The 17,630-nt window shown below is 31.2% G+C and overlaps 1 protein-coding gene across 3 annotated transcripts in view; it reads left to right on the top strand.

Annotated features, from left to right (window-relative positions):
* Window positions 1-17,630, top strand: part of LOC129807222 (nitric oxide synthase) — a 78,624-nt gene that overhangs the window by 29,770 nt on the left and 31,224 nt on the right. For all 3 annotated transcript variants that reach the window (XM_055856336.1, XM_055856335.1, XM_055856337.1), the window contains exon 3: window positions 12,798-12,931. In XM_055856336.1, coding sequence (XP_055712311.1) covers window positions 12,798-12,931 — 134 coding nt within the window. The remainder of the gene's footprint in view (window positions 1-12,797; window positions 12,932-17,630) is intronic.

The raw sequence follows: 17,630 nt of genomic DNA, 5'->3' as shown, positions 1-17,630 counted from the left end.
GTTTTGAAATCAAATATTGACCTTTGAGGAAGTTCTCATAACATAGGGATTTATATAATAGAAACCATTAAAATTATTCACATCTAAATAGTGCTTAGGGAAAGATTAAATAGACCATTTTAATTTGCGCTTCATAAGTTTATTTTAAAGAGGTTAGAGCCCAGTCAATTTAATGTTATCACTTAATTTATTGGATTGTTCCTTTCTCTAATCATAAAAAATTGAGGTGATAAGAGTGCCCTATTAATGGAAAGGTCTTAACCTTATAACGACGAGACAGTTTCGCTGACCGAAAATTAGCAATAAAAATGAAACCAATAAACAAAACTTGTGAAATGTCTTACATCTAACTTTCGAAAAACAAACAGAGACTGATTTGATATATTTTTTGCCTCTATGAACGATAGGGACAAAAATAGCCCAAAAATTTAAGTATTTTTTCTGACGATAGCAATGATAGATAATTTTCACTCTAAAGAAAAATATTATGTTTGAGTATTGTAGTTTTTATTCCCAAAACGGTTTTGCTTAACAAAATGAAAGTATAAAAAATAATTAAAATGAATTTTCAATGTGAGAATTTAAAAATTCGTTATTTTTGAGCATAAAAATTTACTATATAGCAAATAGCTTGGGACTTACAAAAAATATCCTAGATTCCTTCAACCTTCTACTTTGCAAAAATGTACAAACATAAGGAAAAAATAACTTTAGGTAGTCAGGAAAAATTATTTTCTTTATGGGACATCGGTGTTCCAATCGTCCTTAAAGGGTTAAACTGAATTTTAGACTTTGCGAAAATTAATAGAAAAAAGATTTTTGCGAAATTATTTAGTATTTAAAAATAGAAAAATAACTACTTTATAACCCTATTTTTCTAATTTAGAAACAAAACGTTTGAGCGAAAATACATCAAAAGCCGATTTCTCGATTTCATCATCTATGATGGGGAAGCTATGATGGGGATTCTATGAAATTATGAATTTCTGAAAAGCTGTAGTATTGCACTATATTCTACACCATATCAATAAAATCGTATACTGTTAATTTGAATAGAAGATATAACCATATAATTTTATTATATTAATTCCCTGATCTAAGGAAATAAGTGTCGAAACAGATTCTCAATTTAGAAATTTATAATGCACTCAAATGTGCAGTTTACTTGTTCAATAGTGTAATTAATTTCCTCGTGTTTTGTTTTGAAACTGAAATACAAATATCCAAGACACTTTTGGCGGGGAAATAAATAAGCAAATACTTAAATTTCGTAGAAAAAAAAAAACATTAGAGGTAATATGGCGTTTTCAAGCCTTTTTGACCCACGTAACCCCTTAAGGATTATTTTAGAGAAAATCAAGATGATAAACTACTCTCCAAGATTCGAAAAATACTCCTGAAATGAAAGTGACTAATTTCAATTTGTATTAAAAATATGACGCTTCTAACTCAGAACATGGGTTTATTTTTAAAAGGAATCGCATTCGAAATACGATATTATTGAATAAATTACGAATGTAATCATCGGTCGAATTGTTCTCGCCTTCCTAAAATAAAATAGAAATTTGATGAGAACAGAAATAATGAAATTTTAGAATGACTTTCAGTCCATTCGCGATTTTCGTCATTCTCATCCTTCCAAATCACTTTTTGTTCCTCCTATTGCGCCTTTGAGAGGATATCTCTCATTAATTCTGCTAAGTGTGACATCTTTTACCCATAGATTTAGATTGATGAATGATTCCAACAGAGAAATTTCGTAGATATTGCTAATCAGTGTTTTCATTCAAGCAACAATGATATTTTTTGTATAGTATTTCCCAACCAATTTTTGGTTCACTCACTAACAATATCTATACAATCATGGGAAAGAAATTTGACCGACATATTTTTTTATTGTTTATGTATTGGGGAAATAGTTGAAAATTCCAATTGGTTCTTTTCTGTATGGATTTTTTTTAAATGATGCTTTGAAAATTGACGCAAAACCACTTGTCAGTTCTATAAAATATCTTTTACACAGTCAGACAGAACTCCTGCCAATTGCAGTTTTTTTGTCGTTTGTTATCCTGTGTTTCAATGGAAAACGTGCAAAAGGCACGTGATTTTTTTTTTTAGAATTTAAATTCGTTGTACAGGAAAAAGTTCACATCAAAAGAAATTATGACATTTTATTGGAAAAATTTGTGTCAGATCCAGATCTAATTTTCTGGAACATAAAACCGCAATGGAATGGGCAAAAAAAATGTTTCAGTGCAATAAGATGATCATTGATGAAGAAGAAAATATCATTTTTATTTATCCTCTTTAAGAAAAGTTCTTCCCATAAAGACGACAAACAGCCTTTCCTCGAACAAGAGTGAGAAAAATGAGGGTGAATCGAGTGAAGTAAAAAACAGACATAGAAGCTTAAAGGAAGCTTTTTTTTTTCCTCTTTCACCCCATGCTCTCAACTCTTGTTCCGACATCCTAAATACCTCCACACCAGGGAAAATTTGATAACGCACCAGTAGAAAACAAGGCGAAAGAAGTGCTAAAGCACAGAATGATTGGGGGCAGAAGTGAGAAGAATGTGGGAAGCATACCCCTAAATGCTCTCTCTCTCTCCGTGATGTACTATCATTGTTTTCCTCTTAAGCTATAAAATATCTATGGTATACAACAATAACTTCATTGGTCATATTTATTAGGCTCGTAATAGAGGGTGAAAAGTGGTAAGAGAATTGGTAATATTGGGGTTGTAGGTGAACCAATGCACAATTTCTGTGAAGGATCTTGCACTTTGCTAACTACTCGAATTTCCTGAATACTTAAGGGCTTCTACTTGCTTATTATCTTACAGTATATTGCAAGTTATTTGTGAATAATGTACTCATTTATATATCAAGAATAATCCAGATTAACTTTAAAGGCAGAATCACATTGACGATAAAATGCTTGCCGTAGCCTCTCCGTATTTCGTTAATTTACGTATTTTCATTGCAATTCCACCGTATTACCTTATCTCATACTCGGTGGCATTAGGTGAAAATAATATAAAAAATTGAAGAAATAAAACGAAATGCGATAAAAAGGGAGCAAAAAACTGTACAATTAATATCACTTACAGTTTTTTCTGCTCACCGTTTATCGCATTTTCGTTTATTTTATTATATTATTTTCACCTCGTGCCACCGAGTATGAGATAAGGTAATACGGTAATCTAGAATTTGCGTAAGAATTGCAATGAAAATGCGTAAATTAACGAAATACGGTGAGTATTTTACTGTCAATGTGATTCTGCCCTAAATCACAAAGAAAAAACAGAAAGTATAATCCAAATTAGTAAAATTAATTTTCGGTTTTAAATTGATAATTGTTGTAAAGGTTCTCTTAATGACAAATCTAAAGTACGACTTTATATATTTCGGTTTTCAAGAATTTAAATTTTGGAAAAAATCTCTTACTTCCTATAGTGAAATCTGTGAAATATATATTTAGATATAATAAAAATTATTTATTAAAATTTAAGAAACTTCCTAAAATTTTATTAAATTCTTAAACATAATTTGGTGGTGTTTGGTCAATGTAGGGAAGACCGGGGCAGAATTAGCCATCGATAGTATTAGATAGAAATCTTTATTTCTTCGTGGTACGAGTAAACAACGTCCAAGTTTTTTTATCAAAATATTTAGCAACCTATTACAAACATTTTTTTTATATATTATACACAATAGAATTTTTTTGCTGGTTATATCTGCCTCGGTCTCCCCTAGCATTAAAAAATAAAAATATACCTTTTTTGGAAAAATAAAGATTTTTGGAGAAGTTTACAGGCCGAAATTTCATGTTTTCACTTGTCAAAAACATTTTAATCGTTGTCTTATTTTCAATTAGGTACCTTTTTAAAAATCGATAAATACATATTGTTAAGGGGTAACTTGAAAAGTATTAGGGCCAATCCATCTCAAAACGACCATAGGGGTACCCTTCATGGTCTTAGATGTTTTTGAATTTTACATATGTTAAAGTACACGATAAAATAATATACCCCTATTTTTTTTTCGTCCGAAAAAAAATCCTGGCCGGAGATACATGGCGTCAAAGATGGCGCCTCACGCTTCATTCCTCAATTGCGATTTTTAGCAAATAATTTAAAATGCTCTATTTCGGGAACGGATTGAGATTTCTTCTTATTCTTTTTTTTTATTTGAAAGATAATTTTATACTCTTTAAAACGATATACTTGATTTTGCATTATCTGCTTAAGTTTTTTTATAACGGTCTTTTAAAAAAATTTTGAAAAAATTTAAAAATTAATTTTTCTCAAAAACCCCATTCTCAAAAATTTTGATTTTTTTACTGTTGATCAGTAACATTGAGTACTACATTCCCTGAAAAGGCGAGCTTCCACTTTTGCACTTACATTTTTTTTAAAAATATTTGAAAAATTACCATATTTTCAAAATTAAAAATAACCAGTCAAACTCAAAATTTTGAGTTCAACTTTTCAGGGAATATAGTACTCCACAATACTTATAAACAGCCAAAAAATCAAAATTTCTCGAAATCAAGTTTTTGAAAAAAAAAATTTTTTTTTGAGTTTTAAATAAAAATGTCTTTTATTGACAAAAATAAGCCTTTAAATCATATTAAACACATGTACTAATTATGTTTTTTTGTTTTCTTTTAGTTTTTCAAAAAAAAAAATTTTGGAAATATTTTGGATTATTTTTGAAAAAATACAAAAAATTTTTTTTTTGAAATTCCGTTTAAAAAAAATCTACATATTGACACATGTGTCAAATGTATCTTAAAGTTTGATTTTTGTCAATAAAAGACATTTTTATTTAAAACTCAAAAAAAAATTTTTTTTCAAAAACTTGATTTCGAAAAATTTTGATTTTTTGGCTGTTTATAAGTATTGTGGAGTACTATATTCTCTGAAAAGTTGAACTCAAAATTTTGAGTTTAGCTGGTTATTTTTAATTTTGAAAATATGGTAATTTTTCAAATATTTTTAAAAAAAATGTAAGTGCAAAAGTGGAAGCTCGCCTTTTCAGGGAATGTAGTACTCAATGTTACTGATCAACAGTAAAAAAATCAAAATTTTTGAGAATGGGGTTTTTGAGAAAAATTAATTTTTAAATTTTTTCAAATTTTTTTTAAAAGACCGTTACAAAAAAACTTAAGCAGATAATACAAAATCAAGTATATCGTTTTAAAGAGTATAAAATTATCTTTCAAATAAAAAAAAAGTAAGAAGAAATCTCAACCCGTTCCCGAAATAGAGCATTTTAAAATATTTGCTAAAAATCGCAATTGAGGAATGAAGCGCGAGGCGCCATCTTTGACGCCATGTATCTCCGGCCAGGATTTTTTTTCGGACGAAAAAAAAAATAGGGGTATATTATTTTATCGTGTACTTTAACATATGTAAAATTCAAAAACATCTAAGACCATGACCCCTCGATTTGCGATTTTTTCGGTCGTTTTGAGATGGATTGGCCCATTAAGATGTAAGAAAGTCTCTTTTCTGGGTCTTCAAATAGATTTTCAAATTTTTCAAGAAATACTTCTGTACAGCAAGATTGATTACCAAAAATTTAGAAATAGGCATTAAAATAGTAAAATCAATTAAGAAAAATTCAAATTTATTCAATAAAATTCGATTTTGATCGATAATGGCACCGACATACCTTTTAGATAAGGAAAATTTCATGTAATCATGATTCACATCCCTTTCTTTCTCTAACATTTTGCATATGCATATCTTATTCTTTCGCACTTAGAAAACCATTGAGCTAAATTCAATTTGTTACGATGTTTAAAAGAAGAAGAAGAGTACGAAAGAGTGAAATAGACATATGCAATAGGTTGGAGAAAGAAAGGGATGCAAATTTCGACTTCATGAAATCTTCATGATTTAAAAATAGTGCCGGAGACATAAAAATAAATTTTGATTAAGTAGATTTAGTTAAAAATATTTTTAACTAAAAGGACCGATTTTCTGCTGATCAGATTCGATTAATTTACTGTCAAAATTGAATTTGTACTTAACGTCAAATTAGTATTAAAACTCATCAGTTTTTATGGCAAAATTTGCAATATTACTGACCAAAATTTGATTCTTTTTTTAATAGAATTTTTCCCAAGTAAACTGGCTTTTTTTGACAGAACTTTAACGTTTCCACCTAGAACAGTGCAAACGATTTCCTTCATAAAACTAATTCTTGATGAAAATTGCTCCCAATGTGTAAAGGCCTTAATCCGCTAAAACCAAATTTATTCCAAAACACTTTAACTTATAAACGCATTCAGTGTTTTAAGTCTGCCGTGGTACATAAAATTAACTTAATTTGGGATAACTGATCCCAACATCATCCCCAATACCATAAAGATTCTATCAAACACGTACTTTATTGGAAAAGGCCGCAAGTGCTGCAGCCAAAGAATTACACTTCAGTCTGATGAAAATTTGGTAAGAGTAAAATATAGTTCAGGGTGGGGCAGATTCAGGCATGGAAGACTTTGACAATATGTATAAAATCTTTTAATATAATCTAAATTAAAATATAGAACAGAGCTGTGTATTCTCAAATAGCCAATATCCTAGAGAAACTACCTGGAAATGAGTTCTGAATGAGAGCTTTAGACAGAGACAATCCCACTCTCCCCTACCATGAAAACTTTGTAAAAAACTTTCGGTAAAAAATTCAATTGATAAGACGATCCGGAAGATGTTCTTGGAAAGTTAACTTTGGAAAATTCAATTAATGGGCATATACTTCTACTTTCTTTTATCTGAGGCGAGTTGGCAGCTACAAATGCGAAGCATGAAGACTATAAAGAAGCGATATGTGGTTCAAATAAAAATAATAGTCATACAACAGGGATGATATGTTCAGGAGATCAAATCAAACCCCCAGGCTGGGAAGTAAAGGAAGCTTTTATCATTTTATTTTCACGTTTTTTTCCACTTCCTTCGGCCGTATTTTCTACCCGGACGAATACAAATGACTAGTAGAATAATAAGGACTGTAGATATTTTTCTCAAGTGACTATTTAGAGTTCCTGAGAGAGTGACTCTTCATTTCTTTAAGAAAAAAATAAAGAAAAATTGTAATACTTTATATACATTTTAGAAAGTACTTGCAAAATCTGTACTTGTGGAAAATCTTTAACTTCCACCAAAGCCAAACAACTCACCATACTCTTGAGAAATTTAATTAGTGACGTGGGGAAATTAATTAAATTCAATTGAGTCCTGTATGAGATTGCACATGAGTTCATTGTAATTCGTTCTTCACAAAATTCCTTCAGCCTGAATTGAATTAGTTTTACAGGATTTTCCCACTGAATATCCCCTCTTGAGCCTTTTCCTTTTGACTATTCACCACATCTTTATTCCTGTGTAACGTCTAAATGGAAAGAAAAAAGTGTTTCAATGGCATTAGGGAAAAAGAAATTGCCACTCAAGAGGCCAAAATAAAAGAAATATTTTATTAAAGTCCAGCTTAAAAGCTTAAATTTACATTTGATTTAAGTCAGAAGTCAATTGAAGTTTATTTAAATGAATTTTTTCCCATTTATTTCCCCATACTGTCCATAAGAATAGGACAAGTTAATCCCAGAAATAACGCATTGCTTGAATAGGTTGTTCTAAACTAGGTGTCCAAAGAGAATTTATTCTCAAAATTTTAATATTAAATGAAAGAAATCCAAAATTTTAGTTTGCCAAATATTAACCTAAAATATTTTTTTAAAAGTAGAGGAGACCGCGGCAGAATTAGCCAGTTTGTATGCAAAAATATTTATAACAGGCCGATAAATATTTCAATGAATAACAAGAGATGTGTTTACTTCGAATAAGTAGTGGTTTCTTCAATATTCCCTCTAAGGCAGGCTATATCATCCCACTGTCTAATAGCATGCGTGGCTAATTCTGCCCCGGTTTCCCCTACAAGTGACAGAACTTACTAGAAATATATAAATATAAGAAACCGCCAATAAACTGTTCAATTTTTTTCGAATTGAAAAAAATTATAATGGACTTTTCGGCAGACTTAATTGCATGCATAATTTGGATTGTTATTTAAAATTTTAGGCTCCACCCATAATTAATTTGAAATCACGCCCCTTTCACAATTTAAGCTAATTGATGATATTTAAAAAAGTTATTCTCCGTTGACTCATTGCAAATAATGAAAACAAAATCTCTGAAAAAATACATCATGCCTCTCAAAAATTATTAAAAATGATTGCTTAAGTAAATAAATAAAAGGATTCTATATTCATAACTGAATAAATAAATAAATTTTTTAATAGTCGAATAGTACTTTTCAAAAATAAACTCTCTCTTTTGTGTGCAAATCAAAATACAGTGCCCGCTCTCTAATTTGGATAACCGTAATCCGGACGAATTATCGACGGTTACATTTAAAATCATTTTGAGATGTATGCACGAGTATTCAGCAATGAAAATGAATTATCCTGTTTTGTTTAATAAATGAAGTGTAATAGCTTAGAATATTCTCTAATTATGTCTTTTCAAACTTCTTTAAAACTTTTATTCTAATTCTAGAAAAAAAACCTTGTATTACATTTTCAATACACCGAACAAATTCAGAAAATCAATCCGGATTACGAAGCGGACATCTGTCGTATTGTCTCCCAATCATCCGGATTACGAAGCGGGCACTATAATTAGATATTTCTTTTTTTTATTATAAAAATTGTATATTGTGCGGGGCTTATTTTTCCTAAGAGTCAGATCTATTGAATTGAATGTGATTCAAATAGTGTGAATAGTTTTATACGAGATTTTTACAGAATATCTCAAATCTGTAGTATAATTTTGAAAAATATGTAAATTTCAATTGTAGAGGAGCCTGGGACAAAAAGTCACAAATCGAAAATTTCAAAATTCAATATCATCCAAGGTAAAAAAGAAAGCAGCTTAAATGTTTTTCCATAGACGGCATCTATAGACCTTCTGCAATGTCATAAGTTTCTCAGAATTCGAACAAGGAATTTAGAAATTAAAAAAATATTCAAATTTTTAGCCCTGTTCTTCAAATTTTTTCCCTTACAACAAATATCAATTTTTACCTATTTATTTTGAAAAATTAATTCACTTATGAATATTTCCTAAATGATTTGGATTCTTTGAATACGAAATTACTATTCGTTTTAGCATTTCTTAAATATTCTTTTCAGCATAAATCCTTTTATTAAAAATGACCACTTGGGGTAAAAAGTAATAAAAGAGTATGGGGCAAAAAGTAACAAAAATTGAAGCAATTTATGATATCTCGCGGCGAAAAGGAACGTCATTCATGAAAAGCGCTTTTCTCGTTCAGATAGAGAAAACACGATACTACAAAGAAGTAGAGGAATAAATATCCTATGCAAATATCTCATCTAGGTATTTTGTCGCAAGGGAGCCCGCAATAAGCGAATCAAAATGTGATAATTTTGGCCCATGCCTGATACTATTTGCCCCAGTATTTTTGAGAATTGTCACAAAATTACCTTATAAAAAACGGCTCGATAAATCTATTTCCTTACAAAATACAGAAAAATGACTTTCACAATGTTATTTTTCACAACGTAAATTTCCTACAAAACTGCACCACTTAGAAATTTACTAGGCGCTCGGGTAGCTTGTAAAAAGAAATTAAATACTCATTTTGTGACTTTTTGCTCCAGTCTTCCCTAGAATTAGATTAAAATTAATTATAGGCGAAGCTTAACCTCAATAATAAATACTTTCTTTCTTGAATAAATATGCAATAAAACTATCTAAATTTTTAGTATTACGACTATATAATTTTAATATCAGTGTATCATCTGGATTGACCTATTTTGTGCATTATTGAAGAACTGACGATAAGGAAACAGTGAATGGGAAGAAAAAGAAAAAGAAATTGTAATAACATCCCAACAAACAGAAAGTCGCTCAGAGATTATGCGTTTTGTTATACCTTTCCATGATTTACATAGAATTTCAAGTGAATTGAACGAAAGCAAGAGGAAAGCTAACGATAAGAAAGTTTCGATTTAGAAGTAAAATGCTCATACCAATGGAAAAATGTATTGAATCAATTTCTATTTAAATGGCAAAAGGGATGTCTCTCAATGGGGATATTACCTTTAACTATTTTTTTTTTCTAGAATATTGTTGAAGAATGTATAAGTGCTACATTCTTTGAAGAAAAATGCTGCAGTTTTTCAATTTTTTTTTTTTTTGTTAAAACATTGGTAAGAACAAGAACCATTAAAAGCCAGTTCGAGAGTGAGACTCCAATAGGGGACAAACAAATGAAAATCCATCTGAAAGAGATGAAATCAAAGACTAAATAAGCTAAATAAGATGAAAATCTATTGTCTATGGAAAACTGATGTTTTGCTCATGAAAATAGAGCACAAATTGACATTCTGGCCATTTTCACAGCCGAGAGAGTATATAAGAAACTTTTTCACCAAATTAATTTATTTGCTATAACGCTGCTCGAAACTTCCTCGGAGTTTTTCATCCTCCAGCAATTGATGCTTTTCTATACAGTCTAGACATATTTTCAGATGGAGAATGGTTGAAATGATTCTGAAATGATCAAATGAAAAGGAACTACTGCTGGCTTATTTAACTTGTTGCTACTTTGCATATATTCCATGTAACCATTGTTATGTCGACCATCATCACTCTCAATTTTATGACTCAATTCTATATGGTACACTCGTGAAAGTTACACTTTTAGTTTCATTCTTGTTAGAAAAGGATATGAATGGCACATAGGAAGACCAAAATGAACAGAGAAAAGTTCTATCTACCACTATCTGCAGTATGTCACTAAAAATAAACTTTTAGGAAAAGCATTCAGTTGAATAAAGCGCACTGAATTGGTCACAATTTGCCATAAAATTCAAGGAATATTTCAGGTTTAATTATTCAAACTCGCGAGTTTTCATAGCAATGAGAATACTTTTGAAATAGTTTAAATTTTTAATTATGAAATATGTTTTTGCTAGATAAACCTATGACTTAAGTCGAGAGGAAACATTAGGGGAAACTGGTTTACCTCCAAACACGGGGTAGCACCAAACGCATTGCGATCTTTTAATCAGATATTCGACTTCTAAGGACAAGACCGATAGGAATTTATACACACAGAAAAATTTTGACTCTAAATTTAAGAATATATAAGTTCCTGGGAACTTAAATTGGACATGAATCCCCGAGGCGTTTAAGTTTAGAAGCTCTGAGCGAAAGAAATGGGCTAGAATCCCTAGCTCTCTCAAGTTAAGAGATCGGGAACTTAAGTTCAGCATTAGCTGGAAAATGAAAAATTACTACAGATTTGCAAATTGCAACTAAAACTAAATGATCAAGGATTTAGAATTAGGGCATTGGCATTCATTGGATGGGATTTGAAATTAAATTCCTGGGTGTTTCTGTTTAAGAATTTTCCATTTTTCTGTGTGTAGGCACTATAGGGATGCTTGTATACTGAAGAAATGGTTGAGATAGTCCAAGTAGTTAAGAAACAAAAATTAGTGTTTGGTGCTACCCCGTGTTTGGTGGTGCCCCAGTTTCCCCTACTTAATTATATTTAAAATCACGATTAGACTACATTCCAACCAGTTTCCTACTAAGCCGTATCTCAGAGTAAAGGCCTTGACAGATCTGAAGATTAGCCGAGAAACGGCTAAGCGTAATTATATTCGAAATAATGGTTAAACCACATTTCTATCATTTTCCACTAAGCCGTCTCTTGGCTTAAGTCGTAAGTGTGTCAAGGGCCTAAGCCGTAAGTCGGTCTAGGTCATTAGCTTCTGATTAAGAATTTAAGGCCTAACGGTTACAGATAGCTGCTTGGGGTTTCACAGTTATATCTACTATAGTCCACTTCATTTTTTCCGTTCATAAACAAGTTATTTTCTAACAAAAGTTTTCTAGGATCGAAAATATCAAATCGACGACTCAGAATATAATACGAATAAGTCGCGAATGACCAACTTTACAGGAGAGCGATTTCAAGTTGAGATTTTTCATGCTGAGGATAAGATTTTTAAGATTTGAAACCCCTAAAACTTTGGGAATGATTAACTTTCCGGCATATATTTTTAGAAAAGTTTAGACATCATTATTAATGAAAATTAGTTGATCATAATAATTTTATTAGTAGTGAGAACATAAGGCAATATTTACGTGGATAAATTGCGGCAATTATTTCATAATGGTTTCATATAATTATATTTGCTTGTGTTAAATAAATGAAATCGATACCCCAACTAATAGTGGTCACTAATTCCTTTTAGTTCTCACAACTAATGCAAATAAATGGGCCTATATTTTCATAAAGTTCTGACAACTTTTTCAATAGTAACGAGTGGTTTTTTACTTATGTGTTGAAGCTTTTTCGAGCTTTATAGTAACCATAACTAATATGATATAGTTATTACAGCCAATAAGATGGGTATCAAGCGCATTTATTTCGTTATTAGAACTAATATGTTATACTACCCGTAACTAATCTAATTTAGTTATGATAACTGCATGAAAAAGATACTGTAATTAATATTGGTCAACTATTTCATTTAATTACCCTATAGCTCCTAGGGTCTAGGAACCTAGGGTCTATGCTTACTATATTTTATAGTTTCCATAACTGTATATTAGAGTTGGGACTAAATTTTAGCACCCGAAAAGCAAAAAAAACGAATTTTGCTTTTTTGACCATTTTTAGCAAAATACTGCTCAATCTACTGTAAATAAATTATTTTACTAATTTATAAAATGATTTCATTAATTTCAGTTGCCGTGTAAGCCAGACAGCTGCTATGGAAGTGTTATGTTTCCATCGTTGGTTGGTGTCGAACCTCGAAAGCCGGAAGTGGTTCTGGAACATGCAAAGGATTTTTTGGAGCAATATTTTACATCGATTCGTCGGTAAGTTAAAAGAACGTTGATACGCCTTTAATACCTCATATTGATAATTTGAAAGTAATACCTAAAATCATTTTACTTGTTAGTATTGATTTTAAAGTTGAAATTAGATTTATTTTCCAACTGTGAGTTCATCACTATACTAGACTTTTATATCACCAAGAAGATTTCTCAGTATCGAATCTTGAGGATATTTTTTGAAGCTTCATAGAACACTGATGTGATAACTATAAAGACTCAATCTAATATCCAACTTTGACAAGTTATTATGTACCAATTTTGTAAGAGTAAACTAACTTTGTGATAACTGTTTTTCAACTTTATATATTTACATCGTCTTGTATGATACTTTTACGTTATTAAATTCCTGGGGCATTTTTTATGGAACTTTTCATAGTTTTCCGCCCATGTAAGAATCTTTATGTTGCACAAACTTCCGGAAAACAGGGGAAGATTGCAATGCAAACTGCTGAAAATATCATGTCATGATGAAACTAACGACAATTTACACTGTTAAGAACAATTTGCTCTTTTATTTAACCAAGACTTAGCTAGAACTCTCTTTAGATTATTATGTAGTGCTCCGTACCCAGAATTTATTTTACTAAATTCAAATCAAAATGTTTTTTTAATTCAAATTTATAGAATAATAGAAATATTGGTAATAATACAATATAGGAGGACGGGGTACTTTTAGGCATGCAAATAAAATAATTTAGAGATAATAAATTAATGTTACACGGGAGACGTGCTGTGGATTAAAAATATGCAATATAAAAAAACTAGCTAGAACTAATTTAATTAAATATGGTCCATAAACGTTTATAAAATAAGTCTCTATAAAATCTTCGGATGCTTGAAACTATACCATTTTTCCCTATTTCCGAAAAATTGTAATACATGCCGGCCAAGGTCTCGAAAGCCAAAATCCCGAAAACCAAAATCCCGAAAACCAAAAAACCCTAAAAGCCAAGATACTTAAAGGGACGAAATTATAAGGGGAATAATCTGTAAAATAATTTCACAAAATACAGAAAATTTCCCTTTGCCTCCCACAAGCGTGGGTACAATGGTGGGAGTAGTTTTGACACTTAAGAATTCATGATGTTGGCTCTTCGGGATTTTGGTTTTACAAAATTTGGACATGTTCAAGATTTACGGATTTTAGAGATTTTCGTTCGCATTCGGGATTTTGATTTTTGGGGTTTATAACCCATTCACGATTTTCGTTTCAATGGATTTTAGCCCACATTCGGGATTTTGGCTTTTCGTGATATCGACCCATTCGGGATTTTGGGGTTCAGGCTAGCGTTCAGGACTTTGGCTTTTCCGGAATTTTGAGTGGGATGCATTGCAGATTTTAGATAAAATAGAATTCAAAGTTCAAGCCGATGATCTTTAAAAATCGTTAGACGGAATTTGAAGACACTTTCGAGTATGAACGATAAATTATCCTTTTAGCGTCGCGATCGTAATCCCGAAAGCCAAAATTCTGAGTAAGTCGAAATTCCGAAAGCCGAAATCTTGAATGGGTCAAAATTTCGTAAGACAAAATCCTGAATTCAAAAACTTGAATAACTAAAATCCCAAATGGGTCAAAATATCTAATAATCGAAATGTTAAGAGTGTGGTGATATACTGATAGCTCAGAATCGACTGACGTTCTGTTGAGAGCGCACTATCCAATAAGGCACATAAACTCTCTTTTTAAAGATGCACACTCTTCACCTCCTACTACAGAGGTCTAACCCTAAGCGACAAGGCTACGTACTCAATCAATCTTTGGGGATTCAAAATAATGGCAGAAACTTTAGCCGCGGAACCGATTAGTCATACATTAAGGAGTTAAGTTAGTTAGTTTAATTATTTAAAAAGAAAAGAACTTCTCCTGATTATCACAATAGATCAGGGCATCACCGAAAACTGGAAGTTCATATTTCTTATCGTTTACCATTTGGTCGGTAACTGCCTGGCGGAAAAACGGATGGATTTACAATACTTTTGAAATGTTTTTGATATGGTTTAAATGTTGTTAAGTCAAATGATTTACAAGGATAATGTTTATTTAAAAATTTTTATCAGTGTAGACAGAGAAAGGCGCGATAGAAAGACACTTTTATTCACTGTAGAGGTGGAATTTGAACAAGTACACTTGATACACATTATTCTGACTACCTCCCAGTTTCTCCTCAACACTGTTTACTGAAGAGATTTACCCCAGTAATTCTCTTTATCTCACATACCATCCCCATCGAGCGACAAATGTTTATTCTCTCATTCACCATATAATTCGTTATATATGAATCAATTCATATTGAGGAAAAAAAAAGTCACAAGGGAAAAAAGCCCTACTGAAAAAATAAGGCAGGAGTATGATATGCTCTGACTGAGTGAGGAATTAACAAATATGAGAGGATTTTCTTGTATCTTTTCATTTTTTTCCATTTTTCATATTATTGGTAGTCTCATTGGTCTTTCCACTTCAATCTGGAATAGGGTTAGGACTCTTCCGTATAGTCTATGTAGGACAAAAAAATTAATACGAAAATATCCAATATAAGCATCGCCCCAAAACTCTTCCAATATATAATTCCATTATTCGAACATTTTGGTCAGATAGAATTAATGTCTGGGCAGTTTGGGATAAAGTCTGAAATCGATGACTCAGTGCTGCAACCCAACAATCTACAAGTGCATACACCAGCAAATTGTTTTATTAATTGAGTCAAGAAAATTTCCTTCAATTTTGCACTTTCCTGCTCTTCAGAAATTTAATAAAATTTTCATCGATCTCATATCTTCGAGTCTAGCAATCCTTATGAATGTAGCAACACGGATGTTCTCCATGAGAATGTAAAGAATCTTGTACATATGCATTCTTGATACACAAAATCTTGCCTTCCGGCAAAAATCTCACTGAATATTCAATGTTGAGGAAATGCTTCTGATGTTGACTCTTTACTTATGTGACAACAATTTTGTGTGATTTGATAAGGTGAACGTTTAGTTAGCATATTTGTGCGTTATTACGAAATCAAACAGATTAATTGAAAAGGTCTTTCAGTTTGATTTGGGATTTCTAAGTGAAATTTACCTCTGTCAATGTTATTGAGTGACAAGTTAGTTTAATAATAAAATAGAATATGATCCACTTGAACTGAGAAACTATATGGAGTAGCTCGTCTAAGAGCTTCATCAATAGGATTTTGTTTTACTTATATTTTTGGTATGGAATTATGATTCTAATAATATCACCCCGGAAACATTTTGTTACTTAAATTAATTACAAGGAAACGAAGTGAATTTGATGGGCAAAAAAGGTGTAGTCAAACATATCGATTTATTGAACTTTCTAATTAAGGCTCTTCCTTATTGCCTCTACACACTAGAGAAATTTATGTCCATATTGAAGAATTTTTCCTACACAAGCGTAGGAAATGTGGTTCAATATGGCCATAAATTTCTCTAATGTGTGGAGGCCATTAACGTAAGGGAAACATAATATCACCTTATTAATTTTAATATCGTAAATTTACATTTCCCTACAAGAATGTTTAGAATAACTTTTGCTTTAATTTCGGTTTTAATCGCTTATTTTGTAAGAAAGCACGAATTTTATAAAGTATTATAAGCCACGCCTTTTCTATGGTATAATAAACAAAAGCTTAAGGTTTCCATTATCCAGTAATGGCAAATTATGGCATTCTAGGAATAGGCCTATTCCACAAGTTGAATTCTAAACAAGGTTCAAAGAGCAATGAACTTAAAAATAGGCCACGCCCCTCTAGAATACAGGTGACATATGTTTGAGATTTTTATTATCCAGTAATTGCATACTGTTACACTTTCGGGATAGGTCAATCCCATAACTGCTATTCCAAAACAGTTCCAAAGAGCATTGTATTTAAAAAAAATATATTGTATTGTGAGACTAAAATAATCGAGTACTTGGAAAACAGACATCAAGTCCCTACTAGTAGTGATAGCCCGACAAGATTACTTTTGTTAAGGATGTGTTGATGTACTTGTATAGCTAAGGAACAACTAAAGCGGTCTTCAGACTAGAGGTTTGGCCGAGTTCTCAAAAGTCTCAAAATCCTAAATAGCGTACAATTTTATTGCTTTTTGAGCACCTAATAGGTCACTTATGTTTAATAATCCAATCCTAAATTAATTTTTCCAAAAAAAATCGTGATTGAAAAGAAATTAGACTAGTTAGGCTTATATGGCTAAGCCTTAAGTCTTAAGCCCATATAACTGTCGGATCAGAGAATTATACCACCCGGCTTACCAATTCGGCTTACGTCAGCTTACAGTACACTTTACCACTTTAAAATTTATCCTAGAACTTTTCATCAATTTTACATTATTTTTTTTTTTTAATTTTTAATAAATGGTGTTCTCGTCGTTAAAAGGTCTTTGTGTCTTTGTTCAATCAAAGCAAATTTTACGAAATTGATATTCTTAAAATAAAAATTCCTTTAATAGAATATTTTGTCAACTCTATTAACTAAAATAGTAATGAAACAGTCACCAGTGAGTGGCAAAACCAAAACATCCCATAATGCTCAAACTACTCAAAATAGTTATTAAGACAGAAGACACCACGAATTTGTTTATTTATCAATAGGAAATCAGCTCATGATTGAAAATTGTAGAGCTTAAATTTAGCGCCTTATAGCAATAAATGCTCTGCTGAGGC

This window comes from Phlebotomus papatasi, chromosome 3 (genome assembly GCF_024763615.1).
Source record: "Phlebotomus papatasi isolate M1 chromosome 3, Ppap_2.1, whole genome shotgun sequence".
NCBI lineage: Eukaryota > Metazoa > Arthropoda > Insecta > Diptera > Psychodidae > Phlebotomus > Phlebotomus papatasi.
The sequence above is the reverse complement of the archived record's forward strand: the minus strand, read 5'-3'. Positions and strand labels throughout refer to the sequence as shown.